This window comes from Felis catus, chromosome X (genome assembly GCF_018350175.1).
Source record: "Felis catus isolate Fca126 chromosome X, F.catus_Fca126_mat1.0, whole genome shotgun sequence".
NCBI classification, from domain to species: Eukaryota; Metazoa; Chordata; class Mammalia; order Carnivora; family Felidae; genus Felis; species Felis catus.
Window position 1 is genome coordinate 14,191,350 of NC_058386.1, and position 16,047 is coordinate 14,207,396.

The 16,047-nt window shown below is 50.3% G+C and overlaps 1 protein-coding gene across 7 annotated transcripts in view; it reads right to left on the reverse strand.

The window, feature by feature from the left end:
* Nucleotides 1–516: 516 nt before the first annotated feature.
* Nucleotides 517–16,047, reverse strand: part of RAI2 (retinoic acid induced 2) — a 375,422-nt gene continuing 359,891 nt past the window's right edge. For 5 of the 7 annotated variants that reach the window (XM_045050658.1, XM_045050657.1, XM_045050656.1 and 2 more), the window contains one exon: nucleotides 517–2,480. In XM_045050658.1, the coding sequence (XP_044906593.1) occupies nucleotides 885–2,456 (1,572 nt within the window). In that variant the 5' untranslated portion in view covers nucleotides 2,457–2,480 and the 3' untranslated portion in view covers nucleotides 517–884. The remainder of the gene's footprint in view (nucleotides 2,481–16,047) is intronic. The other 2 variants (XM_006943601.4, XM_006943602.4) reach the window with 2 other exon arrangements.

The following is a 16,047-nucleotide window of genomic DNA, read 5'->3' on the forward strand; positions in this document are numbered from 1 at the left end:
TCGTTCTGAGGGGTCTTCAGTAATACTTTTGGCTTGCAAGACTTTCAGTCATTCAGAACAATGCTGTTACTGCCTTTGAAAAGAAGGTCCTCTCCAGCTAAATTCTGAGGGGGGGGGGTGGGGAGGAAGCAGGTAAATTTTCCTTTTAGACACATTTGTCGGTTTTGGTCTACAGAAGGCTCAGACACAGAATTCTCCACACCCAGGGTCTACGTCAACTGGAAAGGGCCTCGGGTGCTTGAAACTCACCTCCCCACCTCTTCCTTCTCTGTGCCACATTTTTACAAATGAAGAAAGCAACGTTTAGGGGGGAAAGTGACTGGCTCCAGGCCGTACATATTCCTAGTCTTCTTTTAATGGTGGCATAGGCCAATGTAATTCTTCTTTGCCCCATACGCCTGGAGAGCTTAGGTCTCAAAACACAAAGAACTTGTAGCGCTTTACAAGCAACAGTTTTGGCCAAACCACACCAGTTAAGGAATGCAAATTTACAAAATGATAGAATGCTGCAACCAATTAGTGCAAACAAACATTTATTGTGAAATATTCATCCTACCCTTTATTAGGTATTACATCATCAAAGCACTTTGTGGCAATGAAAATAGCTTTTTTACCCCTCTGATTCACCCAATATTCCATTAAAGCTGCAAAAAATGTGCAATCTGCTTGAAAAATAGGTTGCTCTTATTTACTCATTTGTGAAAAGTCAAAAATTAAAAAAGAAAACAATACTAGCTTACAGGGCCTCTAGAGCCAATTCGCCTTCCCGCTTCCCAACTACTCCCCAAAATAATTAACAAAGATAATTTGTTTTAAATGCCTTTTTATAAAACCAATGCACCTTTCCCCATATTATAATCATAAAAATTTTAAAAAGCCATTATTTACTTTCTTGGAAAAAAGGTGGCCAGCCGTTGTTTTTTGATCGGGAGCATGTGTATTTCCTGGGAGTTCACTTTCTTTAACTTTATGCTCCTGTTTTTGACGGGTTTCCTAAGGGGCTCTGTGCTTCCCATGGGCTCTTCTCCTTGGCTATTGATGTCATAGCCCTGAAGCACGGAGTCTTCTCTTTTGAAGGAGAAGTTTTTGGTGGACACGCCCGAGAGGCCTTTGATCTTGCCGCAGAAGATGGCAGGCACGGCGTCTTCCACCGAGACGATAACCTTGGCGGCCTGGGACTCGCTCACGATCTCCATGGGATTTTCAGCCTTGACCTCGCCGCTGGGCTGGCCGGGCTGGCCGGGCAGCTGGGCGGGGTTGCTGCCGCCCACGTGGCTATCCATCACAGCCGAGGCCCCGTGTGCTGTGGCAGGGGCAAAGGGCACTTCCATGCCGCCGGCGTGACCTGGGCTGTCCACTGAGCTGCTGCTGTCATACAGTGTCTCAACGGGAGGCTCAGATTTTCGGTGGGCTGCCAGCGACAGGTCCAGGACCGCATCTTCCTGGCAGACGGGGGGACTGGCTTCGCCAGCCTTAAGCCAGGGCACCGACTTCATGGACAGATCCAGGGCCTCGTTCTCACTCCCCATCTTGATGACCGTGTGGCGGCTAAGCTGGAAGTACTCCCTCGGCTGCAGGATATCGAAGGGCTTCAGTTCCTCCTTCCCCAGAGGGCTAGGGGTGCCTTTGAAGGGGTGTAGGCCGAAGGAAGACGGCGGCTTGGGGAAACCGGAGCTGAGCTTGGACTCGGGACTCTGAGGCACAGGGATGGGGATGGGGATGGGGACGGGCACGGGCAAGGGGACGATCACAGGGTAGGGTACCAGGAGGGTGGCCGGAGGGACCAGCGGGGACAGGGGGGAGTTAAAGGGCTGAGGGGGCACGGGCGCGTATCCAGGAGGAGGCTGACAGGGTGGGGGGCCGAGAGCGCCCTGTGAGGGGAACAAATTCTGGAGCACAGCTTCAAACGGCAACGTGGGCTCCTGTGGCCGGCTGGGGATCCGCAGGTCCAGGAGCTGCGGTCGGGCCTCGGGGTCCTCGGCTCCCTGGAACAGGTTGTTGTGGATAGCACTGGAGGAGCACGGGGCCTCCTGCGGCAGGACCAGAGGGGAGTTGAGGTGCTGGAAGACGTGCTGCTCCAGCACCACCGGCAGCTGCACGGGGCCCTGCGTGGTCATGACATAGGCCGCATGGCCGTTAGGGTTGAGCTCGGGCGCAGGGCTTCCCTCCACCTGCATGTGAATGGGCATCACCACCGGGCTCTCCCCGAGGCACAGGGGCTGCAGCACAGTGGCCGCCACCTTCAGAGCCATGCCGCCCTGAGACTCGGCTGGGGGGTTCAGGATGGATGGGGCCGGCACGGTCACCAGGGCCTTCTTTACCAGGTCGGTGGAGTTGATGTTCCAGGCCTCGGTGGTGATCAGCTGGGCCATGCCATTCTCCAGTCTGTTATTGGCCAAGGCGGGAGAGGAGTCAGTCATGTCCATGGAGAGGTTCTGGGACTGCAGATCGTCCATCACTCGGCTCTGATGCCACTGGGCCTGCAAGGCAAAATCACAACATGAACCTTCCGTCAGAGACCACTTACAATTGCCTTAAGCGCTCTCTCCACGTCTTTTAAGAGTCTCCATATCTTAGTGAACCACAGAGCACACCCGTCCCTCTATGTACACATACATGCTATAGATATTGCCTAATATATACAAACACACCCAAGTGATCAGCTGTGCATGGAGAGGCCCAATTTAACAGACGACTAAGCTATAAACACAGATGATGTAATGACTAAACAGCCGAGAGAGGTTAAACAGAGTATTTCTAAGCCTAATACTCAGCTTATATGTTTAGTTTTCGCCAAACACAAAGTTCCATTCCACATTGCCGTTGGGACGGTCAAGATAACATGGAGACTTGACTTGCTCACACGCAAGTCTTGACTTACTTTACTTCAAAAACAAAATAAGGTCCTGTCACATTAGAACATTCTAAGGAAGTGGAAACAGGACATCCCACTTACAGAAAGCATCTTAAAAACTCTTTCAAGCAATCGTTCTTCCCGAAGAGGCTCGATGAATAGAAGAGCGGTGTGTTTTCACAAGGATCGGCACAGTTGTCTCACGGGCTTCCTCTGACCAATGCTATCTCCTTCCCTCCCCATAACAGGCAAGCCCTCCCCACGGAGCCAGGTGGAGACAGGATAACTGCACGAATGCTCACAGGGTCCAGTGTCGCTTTCCCTAATCAGCTCCTCTGCGTGACCCGTGACCTCCCCTAACTTTTTCTAGTTGTCAAGAGGGGACGTCGCTGATTCTAGGGCTGGGGAAATGGAACACCTGTTGGAAGCAAACGTCTTCAACGGGGAGATACTCTTCACTGATATCCCTGGCACCCCTGACGGCCTCCTGAGAGGCCCAAGGAACCCAGCACGGGTGCTTCCTGGAGGAAGCAGGGCTGCAGCTGCGATACGACTCTCCATGGAAACGCGTCCATATTTAGCCTCGTTACCATGGAGAAGGCAGGCACCATGTCTAACTCAGGGATCTGTGCAGCCCTGGAGTCTGCTTGGGCTCAATAATAATTCAATAATCCTCAGGCTTGCCGGGCAGGCCTTGGGCAGCTCAGATTCTCGACCTCACCTGTTGGAGCTGTTGTAGACTTTAGTCCCACAGTCATCTCGCGTCCTCCTCTCCTCACCCCCAAATTACCAACACACCCTCCACAACCCGTAGGACAGCCCGCCTGGCACACCATAGGAGTAGAAATAAACAAACAAGGCCTCGCTACAGGAAGGCAGCTTTAACAAATGAACAACCGTGTGATATTTCCAGACAATCAAAATGTGTCAAATGCATAGAACAAGGAGTTTCTCTGAAGCAGGAGGAAGGGCAGCAAGCAGAAGGATGCTGTGCACACAACTCTGGGGAGAAGGACTCGCTGGTAATGCCCTCAGCAGGGTGCACAGTGGTGCCTCTGACGGAGGGCTCCACAGCCCAGCACCCTAGGGGCAGGGTGTCCTCTGGAAACCAGGAGGTGACCCAGAGTGCTGGCCAATGATGCCTTTAGGGCAGAGTAGGGAGGCAGCCCACGCCAGGGCAGTTGCAGGGGCTTGCCCTAACTGAAGGGTCCTGGTTTTTCCTGAGAGGAATGTTCCCTGATTTAGCCCAGAAAATATCACTTGTTCACTCATTCCTTCACACACGCATTCATTCATTCACTCATTCAACCCACTGATTGGCTGAGCGCTTACTGCACACCAGCACTTTGCTGGGGGCTGGAGATGCTGTTGTGAGCCTGACAGACAAGGTTCCTGCTATAGTGGAGATTACAGTTCAGTGGTGCACACGTCTTTCCACGGACAGAGATTTGCTAGCATGAGAAGGCATCAAAGTTACGTCAGGAGAGGCATCAACATCAGCAGGACGAAGCTTTGGTGGCCACTTGGTCACGGCCCTGTAAAGGACCTGAGAACCTAGGATCTCCTCCAGAAGGGTCTGCCCTGTCCTTCCCAGTGGCCAAGACTCTCAGGGAGGGGTGAGCAAAGGCTAAAGGGAAGCTGGGGAGGCGCCGGGGAGGACAAGGATGGCAATGGGAAGAGAAGGCACCCACAGCCACCCATCTGAGGTGGCTTCTGATGGCCTTCGAGGTAACTACTGGGAGAGGTCAAGACATGTTCTGTGCCATCTTTGGGCTTCCTGTGAGTTGAAGACTGCTTGCATGTAAGGGGCTGCACCTATCTGCCCTTCTGGACAAGAGAGCCTCCCCTCCCCGGCCCACACTCACCTCTGCCTCCTTTGCACACCCCTGCCCCCTCCCAGGCAGAGAAGGCAGACTTCTCAGGGCTTCTTCCCTCGGCTCTTGGTCCACAACTTAGCTCAGGTGCCAGCTCTCACCTCTTCCTGCCAACCTCACTCCTTTCTTGCCTGGCCCTGGTTCTAGGCCTCCCACTCCCCCAGAACCTTCTGGTTCAGAGTGTGAGGAGGGGACCTCGCCAGGACAGGGGGCCCCTGTTCGTTTCACAGATGGCCAGAGCCAAAACGGACTGGGCATTTACCATGTGCCAGGCCTCTGCCAAGAATGCTCAGAACTTTCCATGCATTACTTCACTTAATCCTCAGAGCAACCCTATGAGGAGGGGCCTATAGTTATGCCCATTTTGCTGATGAGAAAACTGATTCCACAGGAAGGTTACGTGACTAGGATAAGGGACACTGATGGTGGGATTCGAGTTCAGGGTTAATCCCAGGCTTCTTTTCCCAGTGGAAGCTGTGAGGGCCACACTCGTTCGTGCGTTTTGTTTCTTGGCAAGAACAGTGCTCTCCAGCCGCCTGTTCAACACCAAGTGCATGTGCCTGCAGAGCTGTGTAAAAGAGAGCACTCGAGCATGAGATTTCTTCAAAGTGGTGGCCAAGTCCTTTCCAGAAAATCATCGAACTGGTTGCTTATTCTCTTTTGTCCACCAGGACCCTCCTCTGTCCCTCTCACCGGGGAAGGAGCCGAAGGGTCACCAGAGTTCCTGTCTTTGGGGAGGACAGCCCCCACGGGGCGCCCCATGACTACTTTGGCCAAGTAGTCAGGCAGGTCCACAGCTGTCATGTGGGAGGAGAGGGAAGTGAGATTGGGCCCACGCTTCCATTCCGCTTTGCCCCAGCCCTGCTCCCGGAGCTTTGAGTCCCCAGTGGGAGATCTAAGGGTCTCCCTGTAGCTCATAGGTGCTGAGATGCCCGCCCACCCACCTGACATCTGTCTCAGAAAGGCTGAGGCCGAGAGGATGCAGGCCTTCTTGCCCTGCACTAGAGTTCCTGTCTTCGGGCAGTAGGCCTTGTGAGCACCCCCGGTCGCTTCCCTAGAGCCACTGGCCTGCTGAGATGAGGCTGGTATTCGGCTACACGGGCAAAGGAAACGGTAGCCCTACCTTCATCATGCACCCTCCTGCCTCCCAGAAAGGTTCTTCTCTTTCTCTTTGCTCTCCTTCCCCTCGTCACTCACCCTGCCGGTGGGTGCCCCAACTCTGGGTCAGCCGCCGGGGGGCCTGAGCACCCCCAGTGCAGGCAGAGTAAGTGGAGCCGCTGTAGGAGCCAGTGCTGGAAGCCCCAGCAATGACCCTCACTCACAACCAGCTTGTAAGATGAGAGTTCACAGGGCAAGTCTCTATCCCTTCCCCAGGATGAGTGAGAAACAAGCTGACTGGAGAGAAGGCAGAGAGCTGTCCTCCCTTCCCCGCTGATTAGCATGGGCAGCAGGTGTGCCGAGGAACTCTACAAATCAGGAAGTATCCTAGGAGCCACCAACTAATGCTCAACTAAGGGGCACGATGGCTTCAGAGGGGACAGGGAATGTTTTGTTCAGGTTTTTCAAAACATCTTCTGCAAATGGGTTTAAATGAGGTTACCTATCTGTCTTGCCTACACCCGTGATGATGGGGGGAATGGGGGAAGGGTATGGGCCAGGGTTGGTAAATGCAGTGTGGCCGGATGGGGAGTGGGCAATTTGGATCTGTGGGTCACTCTCAATCTCTTGGCCCTTGGCCAGCTGCTAGAGCTGGAAGGTTGGGGTCCACCCCAGTATAGGCCATGTGGCCCCCAGCTGGAGACTCTGGGGGAAATGCCTCGGGGCCCAGGGCAAGTGAGGGGGTGAGGAGAGGCTGTCTGGGGCAGTACTTGGGCTCAGCGACCTGTGGGATCACAGAACCGTTATACAGAGCCCTCGTCTAGCTACCGATCTAAGTCGGGGCAGCTTCTCCCTGGGATCTGTGTCTCAGCCTGGAGCCCTCTTGGGCCTCTGTGTCACCCGACCAACTCCTTCCTGCTCTTTTGTCAGACTCTGCGGTTTCCTCCTCTCAGATCTCGTCCCCACCTCACTGGGCTCCCACACAGCACCCCAACTTGCCCTTGTCTAGTCCTGAGCCTTCCCCTCACATTGGGATTGCCTGCTCACTCATTTCTCCAGGAGGGAGGGGCTGCCTCCTCTTTCTATCCGCCTCTGGGGAATGGCAGGTGCTCAGGAAACACTTTCTGAGTGAACGGGTGTCCGAATGAGCATCTAGGCCTTCCTGAGTCTGGCTTCTCCTGCCCAGCCTCCGGTGCAGGCTCACCGTTTATAGAACCATGGCACGCACATCAAGGCTGGAAGGGGTGGTCAAGGTCACATCTCCATCCCCTTCCTGATTCTACTTACAGATGAGGAAACCGTGACCCAGAAAGTCTGACCCAAATTTTGCCTGCAACCAGTTATTACCAAGGTCACCATGCTCGCACTGGGACAAAAGTAGAGGGTCAGGCCCCACCGGCACCATGGAGGGTAACATGACAGCCACCCACCTTCACCAGCCAGGGGCATGTGAATGAATCCACCCTGGGTTCCGGTGTTTCTCTGATGCACCCAGGAAAAAACCAAAGTGAAGCTTCCTGTGTGCTGTTTTCCTTATAAGGAGGTACATTCTCGAAGAAGCTGACCTGGGGCCTAACTCTGGGACAGTCAGTTAGGGACCAGCACCACATCCGTGCCCCACCAGGTGCCGCTGCAAAAGCCATGCCTGCCTTGCAGGCCTGCTGCCTCCAGAGCGCCGCACAAAGCACTCGCATCACCCTACGGGCCTCCTTGCACATTGACATTTTTATAATAAGGATTCGTTTATGGCTTAATTTAAAAAGTGAAAACACTTGAGCGCTCAGATAACTCAGACTATTCTCTGGGTCCTAGAGTCCATCTATTTCCTCATTATGGGCATTTATCACTGAGTCTCTCTCTCTCTCTCTCTCTCTCTCTCTCTCTCTCACTCTCACTCTAGCTCTCTCTCTCTCTCTCTCTCTCTCTCCCATAGGCCAGTCCCCTCACTCCTAATGCCCTCAGCCATATCGCAAATGATGCCAGGGCCCCCTGAAGAGCCTGCACCATCTCGAACTGAAGGAACTTCAAACGTGGCTGTGAACTCCCCACTGACCCAAGACGGAGTCTCAAGACCAGCTCAGGTCTAGTCTGGTTTCTGAGCAGAGAATTTGGAAAAAACCCTGGAGCACTCCAGGAGTGCCCTTCAGAGGCCCAAATCATCTTCTAGGGAGAGGCTTAATTTTATTTTGTGACTTTAGAGCACTTTTACCACAGAAACAACTATCAAGATGATCACAAGGCCCTGGTCCACAGAGCCCAGTGGCCCTGAGCAAACCCTTTACAGCTGGGGACCCAGGCACGAGGGGCAGAGATTACCTCATAGCAACTCAAACCTGAGGGGCACGACCTGAGGTCACTGGAAGGCAAGCCCAGCCTCAGGGGAAGTGATCTTAGCGAGCCCGGGCTGCACTGGGCAGACTCCACGCCCGGGCCCCGGCCCTGCCCTTGCTCCTGAGTATGCCCCCTTCAGCCCCAATAGCCGGCAGATGTGACCTGCTCTCCTCTTCCACTGAAATAAGCCTCATCTAGATTTTTCTATCAAGATGAATTTCTTCCTCTACAACATTCATTTAAAAATATATATCTTGATAATTCTCTCAAGATACATGTTGTCCAACTGTAAAATATCGACAGCTTTGATTTTTACGGGGCCTGTAGGCAGTTATCAATTATTTCAGGTCAAAATAGGATATTCTATGTGCTCACGGCTCAAAGCGGGATCCCTGAAGCAGCTGCAGCATCATCTCCGCGAACTGGCTAGAAATGCAGGCTCTTGGGTCCCGCCTCAGGTCTCCTGCATCAGAATCCGTACCTTGACAGGCTCTCCTGGGTGCTTTGTGCACACGCATGTTAAAGTCTGACGAGTTCGGGCTTAACACTGGTTCCCGAACCTGGCCGCCCATTAGAATTCTTTGGGAGCTTTTAAAAACTATGGATGTCTGGGTCCCCCCACCCTGACTCTGATTTAATTGGTCTGGGGTGCAATTGGGGCTCTGGGGGTTTAAGAAATCCCCTAGGTGATTCTACCGTGCAGTCAGGTTGGGAACTCTTTTTTTTTTTTTTTTAATTTTTTTTTCAACGTTTTTTATTTATTTTGGGGACAGAGAGAGACAGAGCATGAACAGGGGAGGGGCAGAGAGACAGGGAGACACAGAATCGGAAACAGGCTCCAGGCTCCGAGCCGTCAGCCCAGAGCCCGACGCGGGGCTCGAACTCACAGACAGCGAGATCGTGACCTGGCTGAAGTCGGACGCTTAACCGACTGCGCCACCCAGGCGCCCCGGGGAACTCTTAATTCAGAGGCCAGAGGATGAGGCAGCTGGTTGGCCAACCTTCCCAGTGGCTGATCTGGCTTCGTGCTTCACAGGAAAAACTAAAGCCATCAACCCAAGCTCCCCCAACCTCTCCCCAGATCTCACGGCGTTTCCCCATGTCCCCTTGCTCCGGGGAAAAGGTGACACATCTCTCCCTTTTGGAAGGTTGACTTGGCAGAGAACTGTGCTAAGAATCCTGCCCCTCCATCTATTCTGAGTCTGTTTTCTGCTTTCTATCCAGCACTTTAACCACACCAATGATTGACAATTCTGTATAAAAATCCCCAGCCACTTCCCAGGAGTTAAATGAGCAATGCATAAGTTTCGTCCATTAACACAACGTGGATGTGCTTTCACCGTTCAGGACCGGATATGCACTAAATATCTAAGAAGTAATGCCAGCTAGGTAAAAAAAAAAAATGGTTTTGCTCTTCCCATAGGGTGTAATACTTGTTAGTTACTTGTCCCAGTGATTCCATTTTCTGAGCTTTAAACACCAGCACAGGGCCATTCTACTGAAACCGTGAACACAATTGTCAAGTGAACGTGTTCCCAAATTAGTGAAAATATGGAGAATACACAAGATAGTTGCCCACCTTAGAGGTGATTGCCTTTTATATCCAGGGACCCACACAGCCCTCCAAAAGAAATATGACCACCCAGGTGAGCTTTGGAAATCAGTTCCCTGACATGTTATCTCATTTATGAAAACATTGGTGGCCTCGTGGTTCAGGACTGAGTATCCCCTTCATCTAGATGGCCAGAGGCTGTGGGCATTTATGCAGAGAGCACAGACTGCAACTCTTGGCTCTCACACGATCTTGGTGAAACCTGGCAGAGATGTGTGAGTCAGGAGGGGCTAGCAGGGCGCCCAAGCATCATTGACACCAGGGGACTGCGAGGTCTTCCCCGGGAGCAGGGGAAGGTCACCATAAAACTTATTTAGGGTCATTATGCCTCCTCATCTATCTTTTTTATTCCCATTTTTCTATTCTATAGCATATGTAGCAAATAAATATAAGTAGATGCATAATTTTGTGTCTGTTGCACTGGGGGAGTGTGCAAAAATTATTTTCTAGTAGGAGTGCAAGAACAAAAATGTTGCAACTCAGCAGGAGAGATGATGATGTTCCAGTAGAGCACAAGAGGGATCTGGGAGACTGGCGGGGGTGGGGAGCATCGTGGGTTTGCCTTACCTCCTTCTTTGCCCAGGTGGAGAATGTCATATGTCTTTGTATTTATGGTCTCATTTCATACTCCCAGTTACCTCTAGCCTGCCCCCAGGGATGGATGATGGACCTTGGGCCATGCAGTACTGCATGAGGGCTAGAACGGGAACTGTATTCACATCCATTCATTTATTTGTTCTTTCAAAAACTATCTGAGCACCTACTGTGTGCTAGGCATGTACTTCCCATTTCTCTGCCCTGGTACTGTTTTCTCCATAGGCTTGTTGCCTTCTCTCTTGGCTCAATTCCCAAAGTATTAACCAATTGATACTCTCCCAGGATTATCTGCTTCTACTAGGGCTCCTTCAAGGCCCACGTTTCCTGCAGGGGTAAAGCAGGAAGTCTCTAGAGGAAGAACGCCCATCCCGAGACAGCAGCGGGAAGAGATGTTAAGGCAAGGACCTCTCTAAAGTAGAGAAGAAATGCTTATTTTCCAGAAACTACAAGGAAAGAAGATTCCTCCTGGGGTCTTGGTGGATCATGGGAAAATATCCTGAAGAGTGGCTATTGGTAGCAGGGGACACTCACCTAGACAGTGGGCTGTGACAGTCAGTGAGCGTCTGTCCCTGCATTTGGTCAAGGTCCACAGCCTTCTGCAGGACACAGAAAACCCCAAACATCCTCAGGTGCTAGTGCCTGAGTGGCCATCTTGTGCAGGAGCACAGGTCACGTTTAAGGTCTCAGGCCAGGGTCTATCTTCTTAAAACACTGTGATTTTTGGAGATTTTTTTTTTTTTTTTTTGGCAATAAAGAAACCTCTGAAATATGGAACAAAGAAGGGGGAAAACCTGCCTCTGGAAGAGAAAATACTTCTAATTAGATTGAGATACAAAGGTTAAATTTTTGTTCTGGGAAAAGGACTGTTTATAATCCCGTGTCATTAGCAGGACATTTTCCAGAGACTAGTGTGCCAGAAATAGACCCTTTGAGGGGTCACTGGAAGGAAGGGGTGTAGATTTGTGAAGTCAAAGGACTGGAGTTCAGATTTTCCCTTTCTCCTAATGCATGTGAGCCCCTCGACAGCTATCAGCACAGAAAGAGTGCCAACCTCAGCCTGGGCACTGGGCCCCCCATGACAGTGGTCACAAGGTACAAGCTTTGAACTCAGACAGGCCTAGAATCAAATTTCAGCTCTGCCTAGCTTTGCTAGCTGTGTGGCCTTGGGCAAGTTAGTTCTAAGTCTCAGTTTCCCTCTCTGTAAAATGGGAATTACAGACCTGAGGTGGCTGTAATGACTGAAGGAAATAATCCAGGTAAAGTGCTTGGCATCATGCCTGGCACGTGGAATGTACTCGACAAAACATGGCTATCGCCACCACCACCATCGTCATCGGCAATATCACAGTCTCCATCTTCATCATTCTCATTTTCAAAGCTGTCATCATCACCGTTGTCACCTCGTTACTGGCATCACTGTCATCATTATCAGATCCACTGCTCGTATTTCCTCTGAGCATCTTAAACAGCATTGCTGATGCCCCCGATGGGTTTGTACATGAAGCTCCTAAGTTAAAACCCTGTTTGTTCAAAGGTTCATTTTCAAATCAGCTGCAAGGAACTAGGAAGGCATTTAATGTAGAATATTATATACCTTATGGTGAGGTCTCCACAAATATTCACTTGCCCCCCAACATAGCTGAAACACAGAACGCTTGCAGTGAAAATAGAAAACAACACTGTCCCACTATTGGAAATGAGAGACCATGGGAAAACAACTAAATACAAAAATCTATTTCTCATTCAGGCAGATAGGCTAGGGGAGAAAGGGGAGGTGGCCAGAGCCTTTTGTAGCTTGAATATGGACTCATCAGCATTTACTGCTGATTGGCTATGATGTATAATTTCACTTTAGGTCCTAGGGGTTTCTTTCCCTCCGGCCCAAGGGCCTAAGCAGCCCTCCTCTCCTGTTTATCAACCGGATTAGGGTCATTTTGTCACTCAGAAGAGGAACAAAAACAAAGAAAGGGTGGAATAGCCAAGGAAGAGGGTTAAGGACAAGAGGGAGAGGGAAAGTAAAGGGATTTTCTGAGGTAACTGGGCAAGAATTAAAGGAAAGAAGGGGGGAGACTATTTAAAAGTATGTGTAGGTCCAAATCAGAAAAAGGTTGCTCAGCTGGAAGAGAGAAGACACTGAGAAACTGGGTAACACTGAGAAAAGCACTGACTGTTATTCATCTGGCCACAAGGGGGCGCTTTGAGCTACAACAGCTTGGTTGCTGTGCAGAGTGGTGCAGGCAGAGGTGGGAGTGGAGATTCTCAGGAAGATGAGGGTGTGAAGAAGGTAAGAAATTGTTCACCAGCACTAGAAGTACAAAAGGAGGGTGATCCAAATTTGGGGAAATCTCCCAAGCTTTTAAAACCACCAAGCGCATTCACTTATGACTTGGCTATACTGTCAGTCCTAGGGAAAAAAAAAAACACATAGATTTATCTTCTCTGGATGCCTGAGATTCATTTTTGCCTACTTCTCACCCTTCCTTAGATGGTCAGAATTGGGTTTCCCCCATCAAAATTGAGTTTTCCAGAAAGAAGGTGATAAAATCATTCTCACTGAGGTCTATGACTGATAGGTTTAAGGATTATGTTTCCTTTATTGGTATAATAAACATAATTCAATCAGTGGACAAAGTTATGGACAAAGAAATAAAACTCTAATCTAGAGGTGTCAGATACCAATCATGGGAAGGATCTTACTGTCTTGAAATCTCTGCACAGAAACAAGAACATACAACTATGGCCAGGATTGCTGGCTCCACTAAAAGGCATTTGAGGAGCTCCTGGGTGGCTCAGTCGGTTGAGCTTCTGCTCAGGTCATGATCCTGTGTTCATGGGTTCGAGCCCCGCACCAGGCTCTATGCTGACAGCTCAGAACGCGGAGCCTGTTTTGGATTCTGTGTCTCCCTCTCTCTCTGCCTCTCCCCCACTTGCACTCTGTCTCTCTCTCTCAAAGATAAACATTAAAAATTAAAAAAAAAGGCATTTGAGGTTCAAAAACAGTGGTGGGATGTGCCCTCAACCTCTAAGCACTCAGAATTAAGTGAAGAAGTGAATGTGAGTCACTTATTCATTCCTTTATAGACTCAGTCAACAAATGCTTACTGTTCACTCACAGGAACCTCATGAGTATGTGCTTCCTGAATACAGAGATTTTAGCAGTGTCCAAAGTTGTCCTTACTTCATGGTACAGGGGGGCCCTGCTGCTGAACTGGCTACCTTTTGAAACTCTGGTTTCTGTCTTACCAGATTTCCATGCAGAAGTTAGTGGCTCTCAAAGGACTGTGTCCCCATGTATGACATGCTACGGCAGTGCTAAAGCCACAAGGGAAACTTAATGACCATCACCAGTGGTGATGGATATGGTGAGGGGGGGTGCTGTTCAGTTTTGATGAACCCAACCAGCTAGGTTGCTCCGTAAACAGACTGATATGCCTGGAAGTAGTTTGTTTGGGAGAAGATCCCAGAAAATACCAGTAGAGGAGTGAAGCGGCGAGACAGCAAAGAGAAGGAAGGCAATTTATCAACTAAGTTACCACTGAGGGCAACTAGGGCTCGATTCTACTGGGGATGCTGGGAGGCAGGGGAAAACATATGCCTCAGAGTCAGGGTGTTTATTCACCAACTCCCATCCATCACAGGTCAAGGGTTGCTCCTGGATGGTGCATTAATTCCTTGGTGCTTTGAACTAGCCCAGCAAGCGGGCCTACTATGCTCCTGAGGGAAAAAACATGTCCTCTAGAATAGTCACAGCTATTTGCAGTAGGTGGCCTTTGGCATTTAGAGGCCAATCTGAGGGGACATGGGGGCAGGGGACAAACCATGTCTGCTACACCAGCCATGCCCTGGAAAGTTGCAGTGTTTGTTATGTGAAGACCCAAATATCACCAATTCAGGCCACCATGGCCAGGTGTTTCCCCAATGGGTGACACTTTCTATGACCCTGTGAAGAAGACCCTCTGTGCTGATGACAATCTCTAGGCCACAGAGGAATCAGCTCATGAGAAGTTGTTTGGAGATCTCACAAAGAGCCTAGCACACAAGAAGGCCACAGACAGCTCTCTTTGCAAAAGCAAAATGGTCCAGAGGTGGTCAGTTTGGCCAATGTGTTCCTTTGCTAGAATATGACTGGGGCCCTCGGGAAAGTTGTTTTAATCCTATTTGTGCTGGCTGGAATGCTAGATGTTCCTGCAATGAGTCACAGAGGGAGTTTCTCTTCTGCTGATCCTGTGTTCCAACTCAGGGACCAAAAAACAATAAATAAACAAACGCCACTTCACTTCATCAGCTGCATACTACCTAAAAATAAAAATAATAACAGCCTTGACCTGAGAAGTACACAGACAATGGGGGAAGAAGAGGGTGGGGAATGCTCATCTTTTAAACATGGAGCCTTCTTTCTGGAATTCTGTTTGTCAGAAGCGTCCCTCTGCCTGGAGGCGAGTTCTTTCAAGAGCAGAACAACACACTGCAGAATCTTAGGGCTGCTGAGCCTTTTGAAGTCCTATAAATTCACTATATTTATCTTAAAGCAAGTATTGTGACTGCAGCTAATATAGCATAAACAAGGCAAAGGTGGGATGGGGGAGGAAGAAACTGCTGCATAACATCTGGTTAGTTGACAATGAAGATCATAGGTGTTATTTCCTAGTTTCTTTCAGGAAAGACTACTTCTGGAATGCATGTGTTTACACACACACACACACACACACACACACACACACACACACACACACGGCACAGTGGGTGAGTAGCAATGAGGCCACTTGTTGTCCCTCTAACTCTCAAACCAGAATTCATGTTGAATTTACTTTGTCCTCACCTAGTCCACCTCAGGGTTCCAGTCATCACAGCTTTGCCTCGCCCCACCGGTCAGATTTCAATAGAGGAGATAGTGGAATGGAGTGGAGAGTTCCAGAAGTGCAGGAGAAAAGGTCCAAGAGGAAAGGTCCAAGAGGAAAGGTGTGTGGGGCCTGGCCAGGGCTGGAGCTCAGGGCTCGTGAGGACTTGAGGGAGAGACGGGGTGCTGTGAACCTGAGCGGGCATCTGGCTCTTCCACAGGATGTGAAAAGTTGCCTTATACCCCCCCGGGACTGCCACCTCAACCTCTACTACTTTGAGGTCTTCACAGGTCCCAATGAACACCATGCCATGATTCAGTAGGGAGACCATGAGGTTGGGAGGGGAAGAGAAAGGAGATTAATTTGCAGGGCTTTTCTAGTTCCTTCTCTCCTTCTCTATGTCTATTTCTCTTTCTCCCCCTACCTCCCCCCCATACACACACGCTCACAAGATGATATTAATAAACTATTTACTAAGCATTTACCTCTGTGCCAGGCACCCTGCTAGGTATTTGACATTCATTTTCTCCTCTCCACGACTCAGAAACCCCAGCAGGTCAGTACCACCTTGGTGTGAATTGGTTTGTTGGTTTTATTTTCCTTCCAGGAACTGAACTGTGAATCTCCAGGGAATGACTATTTTGATGGGAAGGAGGGCCAGAGCCTTCCAGAATGTGAACAACATTTAGTACAGAGAAGGCAGGTCTGAGGGAGGTGGGGAAAAGGGAGGGCAAAGGTTCCTGGCATCATGTGTAGGTGCTGATGGGGCTGGGGAAGGGCAGGGAGGGAGGGAGAAGGGGAAGGGATCTTCTCGCCTCTGGCCAGAGCCTAGAGTTCCCTGGC